Source organism: Trachypithecus francoisi, unplaced genomic scaffold, assembly GCF_009764315.1.
Source record: "Trachypithecus francoisi isolate TF-2019V2 unplaced genomic scaffold, Tfra_2.0 Lachesis_group16, whole genome shotgun sequence".
Classification (NCBI taxonomy): domain Eukaryota; kingdom Metazoa; phylum Chordata; class Mammalia; order Primates; family Cercopithecidae; genus Trachypithecus; species Trachypithecus francoisi.
The window spans coordinates 34,756,621-34,774,240 of NW_022681461.1; the positions used below are offsets into that span (position 1 = coordinate 34,756,621).

Below are 17,620 nucleotides of genomic sequence, written 5' to 3' on the forward strand. Positions count from 1 at the left end.
TGCACAAAGAGCATTTGATAAAAATAAAAACCTCTCATGCTAAAACCCCTCAAAAAATTGAGTATAGAAAGAACATACCTCAACATAATGAAAGCCATATACGACAGACCCACAGCTAGTATCGCACTGAATAGGCAATATGAAATAGGAAATAGGGAAAAACTGAAAACCTTGAATATCTGGAACCTGACAAGGTTGTCCACTTTCACCACTGTTATTCAACATAGTACTGGAAGTCCAAGCTAGAGCAATCAGACAAGAGAAAGAAACAAAGGACATCCAAATTGGAAAGAAGTGAGTAAAACCATCCTTATTTACAGGTGCTATGATTTTATATTGGGAAAAACTTAAAGACTCCACACACACACACACACACACACACACACACAACTATTAGAACTCAAAAACAAATTCGGTAAAGTTGCAGGATACAAAATCAATAGATAAAAATAAGTACCATTTCTATATGTCAAGAGCAAACAATATGAAAAAGAAATTATGAAGGTAAACCCAGCACTTTGGGAGGCAAAGGTGGGAGGCCAGGAGCCCACAGACCAGCCTGGGCAACACACCAAGACTCTGTCTCTACAAAAAAATACAAAAAATTAGCCAGGTAGTGGAGTGGTATGAACCTGTAGTCCCAGCTACTGAGGAGGCTGAGGTGGGAGGATCACTTGAGCCCAGGAGGTTGAGGCTGTAGTGAGCTGTGATCATACTACTGCATTCTAGGCTAGGGAACAGATCCTGCCTCAAAAAAAAAAAAAAAAAAAAGGATAATTTCTACTTAAGATTTTACTGACATCAGTAGTCCTGAGCAAGATGTTAGGATTAAAATCTTGATCCACTTCTACCACTAACAAGTAACTTAACATGGAGCCTCAATAAGTTGCTTAATATCAAGGTATCTCAGATTTCTTTTTTTTAATTTGGGATTGCTCTAAGGAGTCTATAAATGTGAGTATTCTATCAAAATGTACCACATCATTAGTGCAATTTTAAACATTAAAAGGCAGATGTCAAACCAAAAAGCAAATTAAATAGAACCTAACATACAAATTATTAGCGTGTAGGGAAGTATATAGCTATGCAAATAACACACTTGGTTAACATCATAATTTTGTAATTGGGACTTCTGATGTGTGTATATAAGTAAGCTAACTTTATTCTTCAACTACAAGTACAGAACTATACCCTTTCAAACTGAATCATGTACATGGCTGTATTTTAGCCAAAACATAGACAACATGCAACATTTTCATCTAACGCTTAGCAGACCTATTCTACCGCTGAACCATAACATTATCTGTCTTTATATCTACATGGGTAGCTCCCTATATTTACAGATAATGGAATGCAGACTGTACCCTGAAACTGATTAAAAACATTCAAAATTTTTAATTTTTTTAAATTATACTTTAAGTTCTAGGGTACATGTGCACAATGTGCAGGTTTGTTACATATGTATACATGTGCCATGTTGGTGTGCTGCACACATTAACTCGTCATTTACATTAGGTATATCTTCTAATGCTACCCTTCCCCCCGCCCCCCTCCCCACATTAGGACCCAGTATGTGATGTTCCCCTTCCTGTGTCCAAGTGATTTCATTGTTCAGTTCCCACCTAGGAGTGAGAACATGCAGAGTTTGGCTTTCTGTTCTTGCCATACTTTGCCGAGAATGATGATTTCCTGCTGCATCCATGTCCCTACAAAGGACACGAACTCATCCTTTTTTTATGGCTGCATAGTATTCCATGGTGTATATGTGCCACATTTTCTTCATCCAGTCTGTCACTGATGGACATTTCGGTTGATTCCAAGTCTTTGCTATTATGAATAGTGCTGCAATAAACATACGTACACATGTGTCTTTATAGCAGCATGATTTATAATCCTTTGGGTATATACCCAGTAATGGGATGACTGGGTCAAATGATATTTCTAGTTCCAGATCCTTGAGGAATTGCCACACTATTTTCCACAATGGTTGAACTAGTTTACAGTCCCACCAACAGTGTAAAAGTGTTCCTATTTCTCAACATCCTCTCCAGAACCTGTTGTTTCCTGATTTTTTAATGACTACCATTCTAACTGGTGTGAGATGGTATCTCCTTGTGGTTTTGATTTGCATTTCTCTGATGGTGAGTGATAATGAGCATTTTTTCATGTGTCTGTTGGTTGCATAAATGTCTTCTTTTGAGGAGTGTCTGCTCATATAATTAGCCCACTTTTTGATGGGGTTTTTTCTTGTAAATTTGTTCGAGTTCTTCATAGGTTCTGAATATTAGCCCTTTGTCAGATGAGTAGATTGCAAAAATTTTCTCCCATTTTGTAGGCTGCCTGTTCACTCTGATGGTAGTTTCTTTTGCTGTGCAGAAACTCTTTAATTAGATCCCACTTGTCAATTTTGGCTTTTGCTGCCATTGCTTTTGGTGTTTTAGACATGAAGTCCTTCCCCATACCTATGTCCTGAATGGTATTATCTAGGTTTTCTTCTAGGGTTTTTATGGTTTTAGGTCTAACATTTAAGTCTCTAATCCATCTTGAATTAATTTTCATATAAGGAGTAAGGAAAGGATCCAGTTTCAGCTTTCTACTTCTGGCTAGCCAATTTTCCCAGCACCATTTATTAAATAGGGAATCCTTTCCCCATTTCTTGTTTTTGTCAGGTTTGTCAAAGATCAGATGGCTGTAGATGTGTGGTATTATTTCTGAGAACTCCGTTATGTTCCATTGGTCTATATCTCTGTTTTGGTACCAGTACCATGCTGTTTTGGTTACTGTAGCCTTGTAGTATAGTTTGAAGTCAGGTAGCGTGATGCCTCCAGCTTTGTTCTTTTGACTTAGGATTGTCTTGGCACTGCTGGATCTTTTTTGGTTCCATATGAACTTTAAAGCAGTTTTTTCCAATTCTGTGAAGAAAGTCATTGGTAGCTTAATGGGGATGGCATTGAATCTATAAATTACCTTGGGCAGTATGGACATTTTCACAATACTGATTCTTCCTACCCAGGAGCATGATATGTTCTTCCATTTGTTAGTGTCCTCTTTTATTTCACTGAGCAGTGGTTTGTAGTTCTCCTTGAAGAGATCCTTCACGTCCCTTTTAAGTTGGATTCCTAGGTATTTTATTTTCTTTGAAGCAATTGTGAATGGGAGTTCATTCATGATTTGGCTCTCTGTCTGTTACTGGTGTATAAGAATGCTTGTGATTTTTGCACCTTGATTTGGTATCCTGAGACTTTGCTGAAGTTGCTCATCAGCTTAAGGAGATTTTGGGCTGAGACGATGGGGTTTTCTAAATATACAATCATGTCATCTGCAAACAGGGACAATTTGACATCTTCTTTTCCTAACTGAATACCCTTTATTTCTTTCTCTTGCTTGATTGCCCTAGTCAGAACTTCCAACACTATGTTGAATAGGAGTGGTGAGAGAGGGCATCCCTATCTTGTGCCAGTTTTCAAAGGGAATGCTTCCAGTTTTTGCCCATTCAGTATGATATTGGCTGTGGGTCTGTCATAAATAGCTCTTATTATTTTGAGATACGTTCCATCAATACCGAATTTATTGAGAGTTTTTAGCATGCAGGGCTGTTTTTTTGTCAAAGACCTTTCCTGCATCTATTGAAATTCTGGTTTTTGTCTTTGGTTCTGTTTATATGCTAGATTACATTTATTTATTTGTGTATATTGAGCCAGCCTTGCATCCCAGGGATGAAGCCCACTTGATCATGGTAGACAAGCTTTTTGATGTGCGGTTGGATTCAGTTTGCCAGGATTTTACTGAGGAATTTTGCATTAATGTTCATCAGGGATATTGGTCTAAAATTCTCCTTTTTTGTTGTGTCTCTGTCAGGCTTTGGTATCAGGATGATGTTGGCCTCGTAAAATGAGTTAGGGAGGATTCTCTCTTTTTCTACTGATTAGAATAGTTTCAGAAGGAATGGCACCAGCTCCTCCTTGTACCTCTGGTAGAATTCGGCTGTGAATTCATGTGGTCCTGGACTTAATTTGGTTCGTAGGCCATTAATTATTATCTCAATTTCAGAGCCTGCTATTGGTCTATTCAGGGATTCAACTTCTTCCTGGATTAGTCTTCAGAGAGTGTAAGTGTCCAGGAATTTACCCATTTCTTCTAGGTTTTCTAGTTTCTTTGCATAGAGGTGTTTATAGTATTCTCTGATGGTAGTTTGTATTTCTGTGGGGTTGGTAGTGATATTCCCTTTATCATTTTTTATTGCATCTATTTGATTCTTGTGTCTTTTCTTCTTTATTAATCTTGCCGGCAGTCTATCAATTTTGTTGACTTCTCAAAAAACCAGCTGCTGGATTCAGTGATTTTTTGAAGTGTTTTTTGTGTCTCTATCTCCTTAAGTTCTGCTCTGATCTTAGTTATTTCTTGCCTTCTGCTAGCTTTTGAATGTGTTTGCTTTTGCTTCTCTAGTTCTTTTAATTATGATGTTAGGGTGTCAATTTTTGATCCTTCCTGCTTTCCCTTGTGGGCATTTAGTGCTATAAATTTCCCTCTACACACTGATTTAAATGTGTACCAGAGATTCTGGTATGTTGTATCTTTGTTCTCATTGGTTTCAAAGAACATCTTTATTTCTGCCTTCATTTCATTACGTACCCAGTAGTCATTCAGGAGCAGGTTGTTCAGCTTCCATGTAGTTGAGCGGTTTTGATTGAGTTTCTTAGTCCTGAATTCTAGTTTGATTGCACTGTGGTTTGAGAGACAGTTTGTTATAATTTCTGTTCTTTCACATTTGCTGAGGAGTGCTTTACTTTCAACTATGTGGTCAATTCTGGAATAAGTGTGATGTGGTGCTGAGAAGAATGTATATTCTGTTGATTTAGGATGGAGAGTTCTGTAGATGTCTATTAGGTCTGCTTGGTACAGAGTTGCGTTCAATTCCTGGATATCCTTGTTAACTGTCTGTCTCATTGATCTGTCTAATGTTGACAGTGGGGTGTTGAAGTCTCCCATTATTATTGTATGGGTGTCTAAGTCTCTTTGTAAGTCTCTAAGGAGTTGCTTTATGAATCTGGGGGCTCCTGTATTGGGTGCATATATTTACGATAGCTCTTCTTGTTGAATTGATCCCTTTACCATTATGTAATGGCCTTCTTTTTCTCTTTTGATCTTTGATGGTTTAAAGTCTGTTTTATCAGAGACTAGGATTGCAACCCCTGCCTTTGTTTTCCATTTGCTTGGTAGATCTTCCTCCATCCCTTTATGTTGAGCCTATGTGTGCCTCTGCATGTGAGTCTCCTGAATACCGCAAACTGATGGGTCTTGACTCTATCCAATTTGCCAGTCTGTCTTTTAATTGGACCATTTAGTCCATTTACATTTAAGGTTAATATTGTTATGTGTGAACTTGATCCTGTCAGTATGATATTAGCTGGTTATTTTGCTCGCTGGTCGATGCAGTTTCTTCCTAGCATCGATGGACTTTACATTTTGACATGTTTTTGCAATAGTTGGTACTTGTTGTTCCTTTCCATGTTAGTGCTTCGTTCAGGATCTCTTGTAGGGCAGGCCTGGTGGTGACAAAATCTCTAAGCATTTGCTTGTCTGTAAAGGATTTTATTTCTCCCTCACTTACGAAACTTAGTTCGGCTGGATATGAAATTCTGTGTTGAAAATTCTTTTCTTTAAGAATGTTGAATATCGGCCCCTACTCTCTTCTGGCTTGTAGAGTTTCTGCCAAGAGATCTGCTGTCTGATGGGCTTCCCTTTGTGGGTAACCTGACCTTTCTCCCTGGCTGCCCTTAACATTTTTTCCTTCATTTCAACTTTGGTGAATCTGACAATTACATGTCTTGGAATTGCTCTTTTGAGGAGTATCTTTGTGGTGTTCTCCGTATTTCCTGAATTTGAATGCTGGCCTGCCTTGCTAGGTTGGGGAAGTTCTCCTGGATAATATCCTGCAGAGTGCTTTCCAACTTGGTTCCGTTCTCCCTGTCACTTTCAGGCACACCAATCAGACGTAGATTTGATCTTTTCACATAATCCCATATTGCTTCGAGGCTTTGTTCATTTCTTTTTACTCTTTTTTCTCTAAACTTCTCTTCTCACTTCATTTCATTCATTTGATCTTCAATCACTGATACTCTTTCTTCCAGTTGATTGAGTTGGTTATGGAAGCTTGTACATTTGTCACATAGTTCTTGTGCCATAGTTTTCATCTCTATCAGTTTGTTTATGGACTTCTCTGCATTGGTTATTCTAGTTATGCATTCTTCCATTATTTTTTCAAGATTTTTAGTTTCTTTGCGCTGGGTATATAGTGCCTCCTTTAGCTCTGAGAAGCTTGATCGACTGAAGCTTTCTTCTCTCAACTCGTGAAAGTCATTCTCCATCCAGTTTTTTCCCGTTGCTGGCGATGAGCTGCATTCCTTTGGAGGGGGAGATGCACTCCGATTTTTTGAATTTCCAGCTTTTCTGCACTGCTTTTTCCCCATCTTTGTGGTTTTATCTGCCTTTGATCTTTGATGATGGTAACGTACTGATTGGGTTTTGGTGTGAGTGTCCTTTCTGTTTGTTAGTTTTCCTTCTAACAGTCAAGACCCTCAGCTGCAGGTCTGTTGGAGCTTGCTTGAGGTCCACTCCAGACCCTGCTTGCCTGGGTATCAGCAGTGGAGGCTGCAGAAGATAGAATATTGCTGAACAGCAAGTGTTGCTGTCTGATTCTTGCTCTGGAAGCTTCACCTCAGAAGCGTACTCTGCCGTGTGAGGTATGAGGTATCAGTCTGCTCCTAGTGGGGGATGTCTACCAGTTAGGCTAGTCAGGGGTCAAGGTCCCACTTGAGCAAGCAGTCTGTCCATTCTCAGATCTCAACCTCCATGCTGGGAGATCCACTGCTCTCTTCAAAGCTGTCAGATAGGGACATTTACATCTGCAGAGGTCTGCTGTTTTTTGTTTAGCTATGCCCTGTCCCCAGAGGTGGAGTCTACAGAGGCAGGCAGGCCTCCTTGAGCTGTAGTGGTCTCCACTTTGTTCAAGCTTCCTGGTGGCTTTGTTTACCTACTTAAGCCTCCGCAATAGCAGGCACCCCTCCCCCAGCCTCGCTGTCGCCTTGCAGTTAGATGTGAGACTGCTGTGCTAGCAATGAGGGAGGCTTTGTGGGTGTGGGACCCTTCGGGCCCGGCGTGGGATATAATCTCCTGGTGTGCCGTTTGCTAAGACCCTTGATAAAGCGCAGTATTAGGGTGGGAGTTACCCAATTTTCCAGGTGTTGTGTGTCTCAGTTTCCCTTGGCTAGGAAAAGGAATTCCCTTCCCCCTTCCACTTCCAAGGTGAGATGATGCCTTGCCCTGTTTCGGCACTTGCTGGTTGGGTTGCACCCACTCACCAGCACCAAGTGTCTCACACGGCCCAGTGAGATAAAGCCGTACCTCAGTTGAACATGCAGAGATCACCCATCTTCTGTGTTGCTCACGCTGGGAGCTGGAGGTTGGAGCTGTTCCTATTCCACCATCTTGGGTGCTCCCTCCCAAAAATATTTATTAATGCATTCAATGTATGTATGACATAGATATGAGTGGAACCTTTGTCCTAAGAATTAACAAAGCCAAACAGAAATAAAAAATTTAAGAACATTATTGTACACATTTGGGAAAGAAACTAGAGAACAATCTCAAATGCTGCTTATCAACTAATCAATGGGTATGAAGTAGGAATTCCATTTTGGGTTCACTGGGCTCTGTTTTGCTCTAATTTGCAGTACTAAAATTATTACATGTGTGGACAGGAAAAAAAACACCAAAAAATTTAGTATTATAACTTTTATACTGACTTGAGATATGCAAGCACTTGAATAGTAGGACTTCAACAATATGCACACATTAACTCTATTACCAGTGGTTCTTGATCTTTAACCTACTTCAGAATACCCTAGAAGGCTTATTAAATACAGATTGCTTGCCCCTATAACTAGAGTTTCTGATTCAGTAGGTTTGAGGTGAGACTTTAGAACTGCATTTCTAACAAGTTCCCATGTGACGCTGATGCTGCCAATTTGGTCAGGGACCACACTTTAAGAATCTTTTCTACAGATTTCTCAATCAAATATTGAGATTCATATGTTGATTCAAAGCAAAGACAGGGTATGTTGGAGAGATTTTAGTTTAGATTCACAAAACTCTCTTTTAAGTCCTCAGTAGAAATTGTGAAAAGAAATTACTATAATAAAACTCAAGGAATTAGAAGTGTAACTACTATTACAGTACGAGAGCTTCTATGAGGAATGGTAATTGATTCGTTATTTTTAAGTTGGTGGGACAGATGGGTTGGCATTTTGGGGTAAGCCTAACTGTCATGGGCATCCGTTTGCATGTCATACAGATGGAAAGCAGAACGTTCCATAATCCTTCTTAAAATACAGCTTAAGAGAGTTTCAATGATAATGACAAGTGAACAGGTAACTCTTAGATGTTTGCATGGGTCAAACCACCTCCAGAAACATCTTCAAAAAGCATATGAAAACTAAGGAAAACAACAGGGTCACCAAATAAAATACTAAGATCCTATTACCACTGTAAGGTATGGTCAAGTGCTTGCAAGTGCATTCAGACACTGTTCACAGCATATCACTTATAAGCACAATTACAAAAAAACAAAAATAGAGTAAAATAAATGCATTAAGCTTTTATTAGGTTAGAAAAATTTCTATGATGGTTAGTATATCTTAGTTACAAGTGATGATCTTTTTTCCTTTAACCTTTTAAAATCAATATATGGAAGACATGCAATGCTAAGTTCTTCTTTTGTACATCCTGTAAGACAACACTTTTCTGAATATCCTCTGCGTTTTCTTTGGGGATGATTCCCCCAAAACAAATTGCTTAAGGTTTTAATTTTGTTTCTACTTTTCTTCTGAAATTTTGCATTCTCATGAATATACAGATTGGTAATATGTGATGAAGAAAATTCTTTTTCCTTATCAAGGGGTGAATATGCCTTTTTATCCTGATACTCAGGTAGTGACTGCATTTCCCAATTGTTTACTGCTTCTTCCCAAGAGGCAGAAGTAGACACTGTTGAGAGAGAAGAAAAGAAATGCTCCTTTATTAAAATCTTCCTTTAGATGAAAATTTAATATTGGAACAGTAAAATCAGCTAATTATTTTAAAAAATCACATTTTAAATAAAGAATGGAAAGTATGGCTATTCAAAAGCAGTATTTATTTTTAACTAAAGCAGGTGTAGTGTTTTCCTATAAAAAGGCTGTACATCTTTGTACATTTTGTATTAACAAATGAGGTTGAGATATCATTCACATGCCATAAAATTAGTCATTTTAAAGTATACAATTCAGTGGGTTTTAGTATATTCACAGGGTTGTGAAACTATAAATCTAATTCCAGAACATCTGTATCCAAAAAGAAACCCTATGGCCATTAGCAGTCATTTCCATTTCACTCTCCCACTATTCCCTGGCAATCACCAATCTACTTTCTGTTTCTATGGATTTGCCTATTACGTATATTTCATATAAATGAAAGCATACAATACATGACCTATTGTGCTTGGTCTCTTTCACTTAGCATAGTATTTTCAAGGTTCACCTACATTGTATCATGCATCTTTTTATGGCTGAATAATTTTCCATTGTGTGGATATTCCACATTTTGTTTATCCATTTATCAATGGACATTTGAGTGGTTTCCACTTTTGGTCATTATGAATAGTGCTGATGGCCCCACATGGTGGCTCATGTCTGTAAATCCCAGCAATTTGGGAGGTCAAGGCAGGAGGATCACTTGAGGTCAGGGATTCACTACCAGCTTCACCAACATGGCGAAACTGTCTCTACTACAAACACACAAAAAATTAGCCAGGCGTGGCGGTGCACTCCTGTAATCCCAGGTACTTGGGAGGCTGAGGCATGAGAATCACTTGAATGCGGGAGGCAGAAGTTGCAGCGAGCTGAGATAGCGCCACTGCACTCCAGTCTAGATGACAGAGCAAGACTGTCTCAAAAACTAAAAAAAAAGAATAGTGCTGCTATGAGCTTTCACATACAAGTTTTTGTGTGAACATATGTTTTGAATTCTTTGGGGTGTAACCTAGGGATGGAAGGAGCACTGCATGATATAATTTTGTTTAACGTTTTGAGGAACTGCCAAACTTTTCCACAGCAGCTGCACAAGTTTTCAATCCCAGCATCTTAGTAGAGTTCCATTTTTTCCACATCCCCATCAAAACTTGACATTTTCCATTTTTTGATTATAATTATCCCCACGGATGCACAGTGGTATCTCACTGTAGTTCTGATTCGCATTTACCTCACAGCTAATGATGTTAAGCATCTTTTCATATGCTTATTACATATCCTCTTTGAAGAAATGTCTGTTCAAATCCTTTGCCCATTTTCAAATTTTATCATTTGTCTTCTTATGCACATCTTATAACTGAGCAGTAGAAACCATTTTGTTCTTTATTAAAATATAAAGAAATAGAGAAGTGTTAATATGCTCTAGGTACAATGAACTGATGGTCACTGTTATGCTGCTCTTAACTCACTTAGCAATACTGGATACTGGAAACCAAAATAACTCCAGAAGGTAATTATTTGAAGACTTATTGTGCTTCCATTATGGCCCTTGCTCATATACAGTACCTTCTAGGAGGATATATTTGCCAATAGCCTCTATTGTAGTGCCAGCTCTTAGGCAGCCATGTTCTGAACCATGTGACTCTATCCTCTAGCCACAGTTGAACAAACTGGAGGTTGGCACCTGACCCCAAAGAAACCAATCTGTCACAACAGCTAGCAAGCCATGTCATGTGAAAAACATGAATCGACCCAATCAGGTTTCCTCAGTTTGAAACTAGAATAAGTAACAAGAAAAAAATTAGTTAGTGAGAACCAAAGCTAAAAAGATTCTATGAGGTTTGTCATGACAAGCTAAAATCATAAAGGAACACAGAAAAGAAAAGATTCAGAGAGAGAGAGAGGAAGGCAGAAGTTTTTTGCTTTTACTTTTTAGAGCTAATATGATTCCCCAGGCTTTACCAAGTCTTTCTAGGTTCACTTCTATAACTTTTTTTTTTCCTTTGGTAATAACTACTATCCCCTTTTATCTTGAGGTTATTTAGGTGAATCTATGTCCTTTGCAGTTAGAGGCCTATTACAGCACTCTTTAAAAACTTTTTATTTAATTAAAAAGTTGCTTGTTTAAAAGAATAAGAACTCTATCCAGACTAATCAGGAACAAAAAAGATGGAAATGAACAAAATACAGCAGAAAAAAAGAAGTAGGTATAGTTTTAAAGCAAATATGTTAACAAATATTTTTTAAATTTTTAAAACAAATATTGTTTTAATTTTAAAACATAATATTTTTAAGGTTTTAAAATAAATATTATGAATGCTTATACATTTAAAAATAAAGATTAAATGGATGAATTCCTAGAAAAATACAAGATGCCTTAATTGATACACAATGACACAAAAAACCTAAATGTACCAACAATATTCAAAGAAATGAAAAGGGTTAGTCAGTTATCACCTTCAAAAAAACACATATATGGATGGTTCCACGTTTTTAAAAAACAGGAAATACTAATCATATACAAACAAGTTGTTTCAGAAAAAGAGCAAAAGTTGCCCAGCTCATTTTATGAAGTTGGCATAATCTTTATTCCAAAACTAGATAAGAACAATATGAGATTGTAAAATATTTAAAAACTCATTTCACTTTCAAATGTTGATTTCAAACTCCTAAATATTAGTTAACTGCATCCATAAACATGTTTTACAAATATATTAAGAAAGGGTTCAGGGGAGCAGCCAAGATGGCTGAATAGAAACACCTTTGCTCTGCAGTTCCCACTGAAAAGGACGAAAATGGCAAGTGGATTTTGCATCTTCAATTGAGTTACCAATGTTCTCTCATTGGGACTGACTAGGAGGTAGGTGTGACTCAGAGAACAAGGAAAAGCAGAGTGGAGCAAGGGCTCTCTTGGGAGCCACATGGGGCAAAGGGAGTTCCCCTTCCCCAGCCAAGGGAGGCAGAGAGGGATTGTGCTACCCCTCCCTGAAAACCATGCTTTTCCCACGAATTCTTGCAACCTGGGAATGAGGAGCTCCCCTCATGAACCAGGGCCTTGGGTTCCAAACATTAAGCTATGCAGACTGATAATGGCTGCTAGGGTGGGTAGCACTCAAGCAGGCACTGAGATCACAAGTTCCTGGTGGAGGGGAAGAGGAGGCTGCCATTACTGTGTCTCCAGTTCAATGTTTTCCCTTACCATGATGCCAGTGCAGTTTGGATGGGGAGCAATTCCCCTACAGCACAACACAGTAGCTGGGACAGTTTGTAGCCAGACTGCTTCTTTAGGTGGGACTCCAATCCATTCCCCCTCACAGAGCAGGGCCTCCCTGTGGGAATTTTGGCATCCCCAGTGGAGGGTTTATGGATAGAACTCTGATATCCCTGAGAAGAGGGTCTAGGAGGGGGGTTGGCTGTACTATCACTGATCAGCCATCTTAGTCTTTTCTGCCTACTGGCTCTGGAGAGGGAGATTTCTCCCAGCACAGCACACTCACTCCACCAAGGGGCAGCCGACTGCTTATTTAAGTGGGTCCCTGATCCTATTCCTCCAAACTGGGTGAGACCTCCCAACAGGAGTGTTCCACTGGCATCAGATCAGTGCTCCTCTGGAACAAAGTTCTCAGAGGAAGGAGCAGTCTGCCATCTTTGCTGGTCTGCAACCTCCACAGTGATACCTCCAGGGGCAGAAGAAACCAAAGTGAATAAAGTCTGGAATGGACTCCCAGCAAACTGCAGCAACCCTATGGAAGAGTGGCCCTACTGCTAAAAGAAAAACAAACAGGGAGCAACAACAACAACATAAACAAGAAAGACCTCACAAAAACCCTATCCAAAGGTCACTGGCCTCAAAGATCAAAGGTAGATAAACCCATGAAGATGAGAAATAATCAATGCAAAAATGCTGGAAACTCAAAAAGCAAGAGTGCCTCTTCTCCTCCAAATGACTGTAACATGACTCTAGCAAGGGCACAGAACTGGGCTGAGTCAGAGATGGCGAATTGACAGAAGTAGGCTTCAAAAGATGGATAATAACAAACATCCCTGAGCTAAAGGAATATGTTCTAACTTGCTGCAAAGAAGCTAAGAACCATGATAAAACATTACAGGAGCTGTTTAAGAAGAATGACCAGTTTAGAGAGGAAGACAAATAACCTGATGGAGCTGAAAAACACAACCTGTGAACTTCATGATGCAAATGCAAGTTTGAAGTCTGAAGCTGAACAAACCAAGTGGAAGAAAATATATCAGAGCTTGAAGATTATCTTGCTGAAATAAGGCAGGCAGGCAAGATTAGAGAAAAAAGAATGAAAACGAATGAATAAAACCTCTGAGAACTATGGGATTATGTTAAAAGACTGAACCTACAACTGATAGGGGTACCTGAAAGAGATGGGGAGAACAGAAACAAGTTGGAAAACACACTACAAGATATCATCCAGGAGAATTTCCCCAAACTAGCAAGACAGGCCAACATTCAAATTCAGGAAATCCAGAGAACCCCAGTAAGATACTCCATGAGAGGATCAGCCTGATGACATATAATCATCAGTTCTCCAAGGTCAAAATGAACGAAAAAATGTTAAGGGCAGCCAGAGAGAAAGGTCGAGTCACCTATAAAGGAAGCCCATCACACTAACAGCAGGACTCTCAGTGGAAACCCTACAAGCCAGAAGAGACTAGGGGCCAATATTTATTTGATTTTTTTTTTTTTTGAGACGGAGTTTCACTCTTGTCACCCAGGCTGTAGTACAATGGCATCATCTCAGCTCACTGCAACCTCAGTCTCCAGGGTTCAAGCAGTTCTCCTGCCTCACCCTCCCAAGTCCGTGGGATTACAGGCATGTGCCACCATGCCCAGCTAATTTTGTATTTTTAGTAGAGACAGGGTTTCGCCAAGTTGGCCAGGCTGATCTCAAACTCCTGACCTCAGCACTTGCCTTGCCCTCCCAAAGTGCTAGGATTACAGGCATGAGCCACTGCACCAAGCTGATATTCTTAAAGAATTTCTAACCTAGAATATTGTATCTGGTCAAACTAAGCTTCATAAGCAAAGAAGAAATAAAACATTTTTCAGACAAGCAAATTCTGAGGGAATTAATCACCACTAGACCTGCCTTGCAAGAGCTCCTGAAGGAAGCAGTAAATATGGAAAGGAAAAACCATTATTGGCCACTACAAAAACACACTGAAGTACACAGACCAGTGACACTATGAAGCAACTACATAAACAAGTCTGCAAAACAACCAGCCAGCATCATGATGACAGGATCAAATTCACACATAACAATATTAACCTTAAATGTAAATGGGCTAACTTCCCCAATTAAAAGACACAAAGGGCAAGCTGGATAAAGAGTCATGATCCATTGGTGTGCTGAATTCAAGAGACTCATCTCACATGCAAAGATACACATAGACTCAAAATAAAGTGTGAAGAAAAATTTACCAAGCAAATGGAAAACAGAAAGCAGCACGGGTTGCAATCTTAGTTTCTGACAAAACAGACTTTAAACCAATGAAGATAAAAAAGACAAAGAAGAGCATTACATAATGGTAAACAGGTCAATTCAATAAGAAGAGCTAACTATCCTAAATATATATGCAAACATGCAGGAGCACCTAGATTCATAAAACACGTTCTTAGAGACCTACGAAGAGACTTAGACTCCCGCACAATAATAGTGGGAGACTTTAACACTCCACTGTCAACATGAGACTGACCGTTGAGACAGAAAATTAACAAAGATATTTAGGACTTGAATTCAACTCTGGATCAAATGGACCTGATAGATATCTACAGAACTCTCCAACCCCAAACAAGAGCATATAGATTCTTCTTGGCATCACATGGCACATCACATAATTGGAAGTAAAACACTCCTCAGCAAATGCAAAAGAACTGAAATCATAACAATCACACTCTAAGAACACAGCACAAACAAATTAGAACTCAAGATTAAGAAACTCACTCAAAACCACACAAGTACATGGAAATTCAACAACCTGCTCCTGATTGACTCCTCGGTAAACAGTAAAATTAAGGCAGAAATCAAGAAGTTCTTTGAAACCAAGGAACAAAGAGACAACATATCAGAATCTCTGGGACATAGCTAAAGCACTCTTAACAGGCAACTTTATAGCACTAAATGCCCACATCAAAAAGGTAGATCTCAAATTGACACCCTAACATCTCAACTATAAGAACTAGAGAAGCAAGAGCAATCAAACCCCAAAACTAGAGAAGAAAAAACCAAGCTTAGAGCAGAACTGAAGGAGACAGAGACACGAAAAACCCTTCAAACAATCAATGAGTCCAGGAGCTGTTTTTTTTTTTTTTTTTTGGAAAAATTAATCAAATAGACCACTAGCTAGGCTAATAAAGAAATGAAAGAAGAATCAAATAGACACAACAAAAATGATAAAGGGAATATCACCATTGACTCCACAGAAATACAAATAACCATCAGATAATACTATAAACACCTCTATGCCAATAAACTGGAAAATCTAAAAGAAATGGATAAATTCCTGAACACGTACACCCCTGCAAGACTAAACCAGGAAGAAGTTGAATCCCTGAATAGACTAATAAAATGTTCTGAAATTGAGGCAGTAATAAATAGTCTACCAACCAAAAAAAAGCCCAGGACTAGATGGATTCACAGCTGAATTCTGCCAAAAGTACAAAGAGGAGCTGATATCCTTTCTTTTGAAACTATTCCAAACAATCAAAAAGGAGGAACTCCTCCCTAACTCAAATTCTACGAGGCCAGCATCATCCTGATACCAAAACCTGACAGAGATACAACAACAAAAAGAACTTCAGGCCAATATTCTTGAAGAACATCAATGTAAAAATCCTCAATAAAATACTGGCAAACCAAATACAGCAGCACATCAAAAGTCTTATCTACCATGATCAAGTTGGCTTCATCTCCAGGGTGCAATGGTGGTTCAAAATACACAAAATCAATAAATGTAATTAATCACAAAAACATATCTAAAGACAAAAACCACATGATTATCTTAATAGATGCAGAAAAGGTCTTCCAAAAAATTCAACATCCCTTCATGTTAAAAACTGTCAATAAATCAGGTGTTGATGGAGCATACCTCAAAATAATAGCCATTTATGACAAACCCACAGCCAAATATCATACTGAATGGGTAAAAGCTGGAAGTATTCCCCTTGAAAACTGGCACAAGATAAGGAGGCCTTCTCTCATCACTCCTATTCAACATAGTATCTGAAGTCCTGGCCAAGGCAATCAGGCAAGAGAAAAAAATAAAGGTATTCAAATAGGAAGAGAGGAAGCCAAATTGTCTTTGTTTGCAGATGACATGCAAACATAGACACCCCATCTAGAACACACCATCATCTCAGCCCAAAAGCTTAAGCTGATAAGCAAATTCAACAAGTCTCAAGATACAAAATCAATATGCAAAGGTCACCAGCATTTCTACATACCAAGAACAAGAAAGCAGAGAGCTGAATTATGAACGAACTCCCATTCACAATTGCTACAAAGAGAATATACCTACGAATTACAGTTAGCAAGGAAAGTGAAGGACCTCTTCAACAAGAACTGTATACAAACCACTGTTCAAGGAAATCAGAGAGGACACAAACAAAAAAAATTCCATGTTCACAGATACGAAGAATCAATATCGTGAAAATGGACATCCTGCCCAAAGTAATTTATAGATTCAATGCTATTCCCATCAAACTACTATTGGCATTCTTCACAGAATTAGAACAAACTATTTAAAAAGCCATATGGAACCAAAACAGCTCAAATAGCCAAGACAATCCTAAGTAAAAAGAACAAAGCTGAAGGGAGGCATCACACTACTGGACTTCTAACTATACTACCAGGGTACAGTAACCAAAACAGCATAAACCAATAGAATTTCTGTTCCAGAATTCAGAAATAAGGTTGCACATCTATGACCATCTGATCTTGGACAAACTTGACAAAAACAAGCAATGGGCAAAGGATCCCCTATTTAATAAATGGTGCTGGGAGAACTGGCTAGCCATATGCTGAACACTGAAACTGGACCATTTCCATACACCTTATAGAAAAATTAACTCAAGCTGAATTAAAGACTTAAACGTAAAACCAAAACTATAAAAACCCTAGAAAAAAATCTAGGCAATGCCATTCACAACATAGGCATGGGCAAAGATTTCATGATAAAATCACCAAAAGCAATTGCAACAAAAGCCCAAATTGACAAATGAGAGCTAATTAAACTAAAGAACTTCTGCACAGCAAAATAAACTATCAGCAGAGTCAACAGATAACCTACAGAGTGGGAGAAAAATTTTGCAATCTATCCATTTAACAAAGGTCTAATATCCAGAATCTATAGGAATTTAAACAAATTTACAAGAAAAAACAAACAACCCCATTAAAGAGTGGGCAGGCCGGGTGCAGTGAGTGGCTCACGCCTGTAATCCCAGCACTTTGGGAGGCCAAGGTGGGCAGATACCTGAGGTCAGGAGTTCGAGACCAGTCTAGCCAATGTAGTGAAACCTCATCTCTTCT

General features: G+C 38.8%; 1 protein-coding gene across 1 annotated transcript in view; it reads right to left on the reverse strand.

The window, feature by feature from the left end:
- Positions 1–8,641: 8,641 nt before the first annotated feature.
- INSL6 (insulin like 6) overlaps positions 8,642–17,620 on the reverse strand; it is a 32,646-nt gene continuing 23,667 nt past the window's right edge. The window contains exon 2 of the mRNA XM_033237254.1: positions 8,642–9,045. Coding sequence (XP_033093145.1) covers positions 8,687–9,045 — 359 coding nt within the window. The 3' untranslated portion in view covers positions 8,642–8,686. The remainder of the gene's footprint in view (positions 9,046–17,620) is intronic.